The following is a 6,355-nucleotide window of genomic DNA, read 5'->3' as shown; positions in this document are numbered from 1 at the left end:
TGTTCTGATTGCTTGACGTGTGGTTTCTCAGAAATCCGGGACCTTCTGGGCAATTAGGGTTTTCCTAGTTTCCTTATTTATACGAAATATTGATGGTGCGAATTTTGGTTCCCACAGTTTGGCGCTAGAAGGAGGGGGGGTACGGATCAATCTTACCCGCAAAACCGCTCAACAATCAGACGCGAGATGGAAATCTCATCCTATCCAGACGAGATCTCATTCAGGGAGGAAGCAACGGCCGAGCAGGCTAACCACGCGACGACCTCCTGGTAATTGAGCTGACGATCCACGACATCGACGTCGCGAGAGTACTGATCGACACCGGAAAGCTCGGTTAACATCATCTTCAAAGAAACTCTCGCAAAGATGCAGGTCGATCCGTCAAAATACGGAAGACTCCAGCCCGCTGGTAGGGCTTTCAGGAGAGCCCACCATCGCGTCGGGATCGATCAGTTTCACGGTCAAAGCCGGAACGGCAGAAAAACTGACGGAATTCCTAGTAGTGGATATCCCGGCATCGTACAACGCAATCATGGGCACTCCCTGGATAAATTCCATGAGAGCAGTTCCATCAACATATCATATGTGCCTTAAGTTTCCAACCCCCACGGGATCGAAACGATCTGGGGAAATCCCAGAGTATCGCGGATATGTCTCGCTGCGGAACTCAAGCGCAAGAGGTCCGACCTTGACACCGCTCCCAGAAAACTAAGAAAACTTCAGACGAAGACACACAGGATCTGGCTGAACTCTTCTGGCAATCTCGAAGGGCTGATGCCCTGGAGGAAAAACGCGAACCAACCTGTGAACCCGTAATTACGGTTTGTCTTGATGAAGCGTTCCCAGAACGTTGTGTCAAAATTGGAGCCAATCTCCGCGAGCCTTTGAAGACAAAACTCGTAACATGTCTTAAGAAAAATCTCAACACATTCGCATGGACTGCGGAGGACATGCCAGGAATCGACATTAAACAATACCTGCCATGAACTGAACACTGATCCAACGTTCAAACCAATCAAGCAAAAAAGGCGAAAGCTAGGCCCCGAATGAGCAACCGCAGTCAACGAAGAAGTCGAAAAACTTCTTAAGGTGGGGTCCCATAACGGAAGTCCGTTACCCCGATTGGCTTGCAAATCCCGTCGTGGTCAAAAAGAAGAACGGAAAATGGCGAGTGTGCGTCGATTTTACCGATCTCAATAAAGCGTGCCCGAAAGATAGTTTCCCTTTGCCGCATATCGATCGATTGGTCGAAGCAACAGCAGGAAATGAACTCTTATCCTTCATGGACGCATTCTCAGGATACAATTAGATTATGATGAATCCTGATGGAACCACTGATTGGAACCACTAATCAGTGGAGAATAACCAGGAAGTTGAATAAATCTCATAAGTGTTGTGAGCAAGAAGATATCCTACCTTCTATCCAGATGATTCCAGATTAGCCTGTTCGGACATATGCCATTATCTTCATGATTCTTATAAAACCAGGATGAACCACGATCTAATGTTGGGGTCAAAAACCGTCGTTACGAAGTTAGTATCGAAACATTCGATAAAATAAATTTTATTTTATTTTTACGAATGAAAATCGTAAAAATAAAATATCTTGCGAAAAGTTCCGCAAATTAAACAAAGTTCTCGTCGAAACGTGATAATCGAAGATACCAAAGAATCGACGAAACACGAGAATAGGAACGTGATAATCGCTGGATCATACGAAGCTCGGTCGCTATAGCGACCGAGCTGCGGACAAAGTTCGGTCGCTGTAGCGATCGAGCGTTCGTGCATCGATCATTCTCCGAAACGTCCAAAGTCTTCCGAAACGACAATACGACATAAAACTATGCATTCTCGACTATCCATATAGCTGTTCTCCGCAACTCACGACTATCCGTTTCTTGATCTCTCGATCAAATGGAATCGTCCGTTTGGTTTACGATAAAACCGCGGAGACTTAACCTTATCAGAGAAATCGTAAAAAAATCTCGAATCAAAAATACGACCCAAAGAGGTCCTAAACTTGATTCGAGGCCCACTTGCAATTTCTTAAAAACCCATAAAACTAATGACGGTTTATGCTTGGTGGATAAGCATCAGTTTCCGCGGAAAAAATGGAAACTTTCCGCAAATAATCATCACGATCGGAAAAAATGGAATATTCTCATTTTTTCGACTATGACGGTTTAAGGGCAAAAGGGGGAAGCGTAAGCCGACCTTGGAGGGAGTATATAAGGAGTTCAAGGCGAGAGGCATAGAGGCATCACTTTTCCAAAGCAACTTAGCACTTAGAGCAATTTAGGCAACTTTCCGTTTTTCTTTTTTCGAGCTGCGACCCAATTAGGTTTAGCCACCTTCGGGTATTAGAACTAGGATCTCGCCGACAGCTCTCGTAGCCAAAGCACGTTACCTTGTTGTTATCACGCTCATACGCAGATTCGGAATAAAATCCTTCTTGCTCTCTTTTTACGATTTTTATTTTTATTTTCCGTTATTGTCGTGTTCTGATTGCTTGACGTGTGGTTTCTCAGAAATCCGGGACCTTCTGGGCAATTAGGGTTTTCCTAGTTTCCTTATTTATACGAAATATTGATGGTGCGAATTTTGGTTCCCACAGTTTGGCGCTAGAAGGAGGGGGGGTACGGATCAATCTTACCCGCAAAAACCGCTCAACAATCAGACGCGAGATGGAAATCTCATCCTATCCAGACGAGATCTCATTCAGGGAGGAAGCAACGGCCGAGCAGGCTAAACCACGCGACGACCTCCTGGTAATTGAGCTGACGATCCACGACATCGACGTCGCGAGAGTACTGATCGACACCGGAAGCTCGGTTAACATCATCTTCAAAGAAACTCTCGCAAAGATGCAGGTCGATCCGTCAAAATTACGGAAGACTCCAGCCCGCTGGTAGGGCTTTCAGGAGAGCCCACCATCGCGTCGGGATCGATCAGTTTCACGGTCAAAGCCGGAACGGCAGAAAAACTGACGGAATTCCTAGTAGTGGATATCCCGGCATCGTACAACGCAATCATGGGCACTCCCTGGATAAATTCCATGAGAGCAGTTCCATCAACATATCATATGTGCCTTAAGTTTCCAACCCCCCACGGGATCGAAACGATCTGGGGAAATCCCAGAGTATCGCGGATATGTCTCGCTGCGGAACTCAAGCGCAAGAGGTCCGACCTTGACACCGCTCCCAAGAAAACTAAGAAAACTTCAGACGAAGACACACAGGATCTGGCTGAACTCTTCTGGCAATCTCGAAGGGCTGATGCCCTGGAGGAAAAACGCGAACCAACCTGTGAACCCGTAATTACGGTTTGTCTTGATGAAGCGTTCCCAGAACGTTGTGTCAAAATTGGAGCCAATCTCCGCGAGCCTTTGAAGACAAAACTCGTAACATGTCTTAAGAAAAATCTCAACACATTCGCATGGACTGCGGAGGACATGCCAGGAATCGACATTAACAATACCTGCCATGAACTGAACACCGATCCAACGTTCAAACCAATCAAGCAAAAAAGGCGAAAGCTAGGCCCCGAATGAGCAACCGCAGTCAACGAAGAAGTCGAAAAACTTCTTAAGGTGGGGTCCATAACGGAAGTCCGTTACCCCGATTGGCTTGCAAATCCCGTCGTGGTCAAAAAGAAGAACGGAAAATGGCGAGTGTGCGTCGATTTTACCGATCTCAATAAAGCGTGCCCGAAAGATAGTTTCCCTTTGCCGCATATCGATCGATTGGTCGAAGCAACAGCAGGAAATGAACTCTTATCCTTCATGGACGCATTCTCAGGATACAATTAGATTATGATGAATCCTGATGACCGCGAGAAAACAGCGTTCATTACGGATCGCGGGACTTATTGCTACAAAATAATGCCTTTTGGCCTTAAGAACGCCGGCGCAACATACCAACGACTCGTCAATCGAATGTTCGCTGATCAACTCGGAAAAACAATGGAGGTTTACATTGACGACATGCTCGTCAAATCCCTCCACGCTAACGACCATGTCGACCATCTTGAGGAATGCTTCGCTCGGCTGAATTCACATAACATGAAACTAAACCCGGCCAAATGCAGATTCGCCGTAGCATCGGGAGAATTCCTCGGATACCTGGTGACTTATCGCGGGATAGAAGCCAACCCAAAACAGATCGACGCGCTCATCGGGATGCCCTCTCTCAAAAACAAGCGAGAAGTACAAAGGTTGACCGGGAGGGTCACAGCACTCAATCGGTTTATATCCCGATCAACGGACAAATGCTTACCCTTCTACGATGTCCTGCGGGGAAACAAAAAATTTGAGTGGTCAGATGAATGCGAAGACGCTTTCAAACAGCTAAAGCACTATGTGGCAACTCCTCCAGTTCTCGCAAAACCCGTATTTGGGGAACCTCTATTCCTATACATAGCAGTATCGGCAACTGCCGTTAGCGGCGTCCTAATACGGGAGGAACGTGGGGATCAGAAACCCATCTTCTACGTAAGCAAAACACTCCTGGACGCCGAAACTCGTTATCCCCTGATGGAAAAATTAGCGTACGCAGTCGTAACATCGGCGCGGAAGCTTCGACCTTATTTTCAATCCCACACTATCGTCATCGTTACAACGTTCCCCATCCGAACTATCTTGCATAGTCCGAGCCAGTCGGGAAGATTAGCCAAATGGGCCGTCGAACTCAGCGAGTACGATATAGACTATCGCCCCAGAACGAGTACAAAGTCTCAAGTCCTCGCAGATTTCTTGGTGGAGTTGCGAACCAAAGCCATAACTAATAAAGAGCCTAACTCAACTTGGCTCCTCCACGTTGACGGATCGTCGTCGAAACAAGGATCCGGCATCGGCATCCGTTTGACGTCGCCGACCGGAGAGATCCTCGAACAATCGTTTAGATTAGAGTTCCACGCCTCGAATAACGAGGCAGAGTACGAGGCCCTTATTGCGGGATTACGACTAGCCCATGGTTTGAAGATACGAAATATCCATGCTTACTGCGACTCTCAACTCGTTGCAAGCCATCATAGCGGGGAATACGAAACCAGGGACGGAAGGATGGAAGCATACCTCAAACTAGTCCAAAACTTATCCCAGGACTTTGATTCTTTCGCCCTGACCAGAATTCCTCGTTCCGAGAATACGCAAGCAGACGCACTCGCAGCCCTGGCATCGAGTTCAGATCCGGGACTTAAAAGAGTAATCCCGGTAGAGTTCATTGAACATCCGAGCATTGGATCTCCCGTCGTCATCAATCTTATTCAAGATGATAACGAGGAAGAAATCGCAGTCGAATCAGAAGAAACGCCAGAACAAAACGAATATGGCTGCGATACGCCGTGGCTAGAGGCGATACGAGCATATATCATCGACGGAAAATTACCTCCCGAGAAGTGGGCGGCTCGAAAAGTCCAAACCCAAGCCGCCCGTTATGTAACGGTCGACGGAGAAATTTACAAATGGAAATTCTCTGGACCACTCATGACTTGTTTAGAAGGACATAAGGCTAGAAAGGTAATGGAAGAAGTTCACTCTGGTTCCTGCGGAAATCTTTCCGGCGGAAGATCGCTCGCCGTAAAAATAAAACGCCACTGGTATTACTGGCCAACGATGATCGGAGACTGCGAAAAATTCACACGAAAATGTGAAAAATGCCAGAGGCACGCTCCAACTATTCGGCAACCTGCGGAAGAACTCTCCTCCATTACGTCGCCATACCCCTTCATGCGCTGGGCTATGGATATCGTAGGACCTCTTCACAAATCCAAGCAAAAACGCTTTCTGCTGGTCCTCACATATTTCTTTTCGAAATGGGTAGAAGCCAAATCTTACGCAAGTATAAAGGACGCACAAGTCGAAAATTTCGTATGGAAAAACATTATCTGTAGGCATGGAATCCCATATGAAATAGTAACGGATAACGGATCCCAGTTCATCTCTACCCGCTTCGAAGCATTTTGCGAAAAATGGAAGATACGATTAAACAAATCAACTCCCAGATATCCGCAGTGCAACAGACAGGCAGAAACAATCAATAAGACCGTCCTTGACGGACTTAAGAAATGCCTGGACGAAAAGAAAGGGAGATGGGCGGAGGAACTCAAAGGAGTCCTCTGGTCACACCGCACAACTCCGAGACGAGGAACAGGAGAAACACCCTTCGCCCTTGTATATGGCACCGAATGCATGATTCCCGCGGAAGTCGAATTTCCCAGGATCTGTAGACGGCTTCTCCCAGAACGGGAAGAAATAAACAATGCCATGCTATTGGATAACCTTGATCTCGTCAATGAGCAACGGGATCGGGCCCTAACCCGAATCCAAAATTATCAACATGCAGCTGCAAAATACTAA

At 46.9% G+C, this 6,355-nt stretch overlaps 1 protein-coding gene across 1 annotated transcript; it reads left to right on the top strand.

The window, feature by feature from the left end:
- The first annotated feature begins 3,814 nt into the window (after positions 1-3,814).
- LOC108830908 (uncharacterized) lies at positions 3,815-6,355 on the top strand. Its single transcript, XM_018604478.2, has one exon. The coding sequence runs from the start codon at positions 3,815-3,817 to the stop codon at positions 6,353-6,355; it is 2,541 nt and encodes an 846-aa protein (XP_018459980.2).

The sequence above is a fragment of the Raphanus sativus genome, unplaced genomic scaffold (assembly GCF_000801105.2).
Source record: "Raphanus sativus cultivar WK10039 unplaced genomic scaffold, ASM80110v3 Scaffold0645, whole genome shotgun sequence".
NCBI lineage: Eukaryota > Viridiplantae > Streptophyta > Magnoliopsida > Brassicales > Brassicaceae > Raphanus > Raphanus sativus.
The sequence above is the reverse complement of the archived record's forward strand: the minus strand, read 5'-3'. Positions and strand labels throughout refer to the sequence as shown.

Coding starts and splice junctions, on each gene's coding strand:
- LOC108830908 (XM_018604478.2), top strand. CDS start 3,815: ATGAATCCTGATGACCGCGAGAAAACAGCGTTCATTACGGATCGCGGG.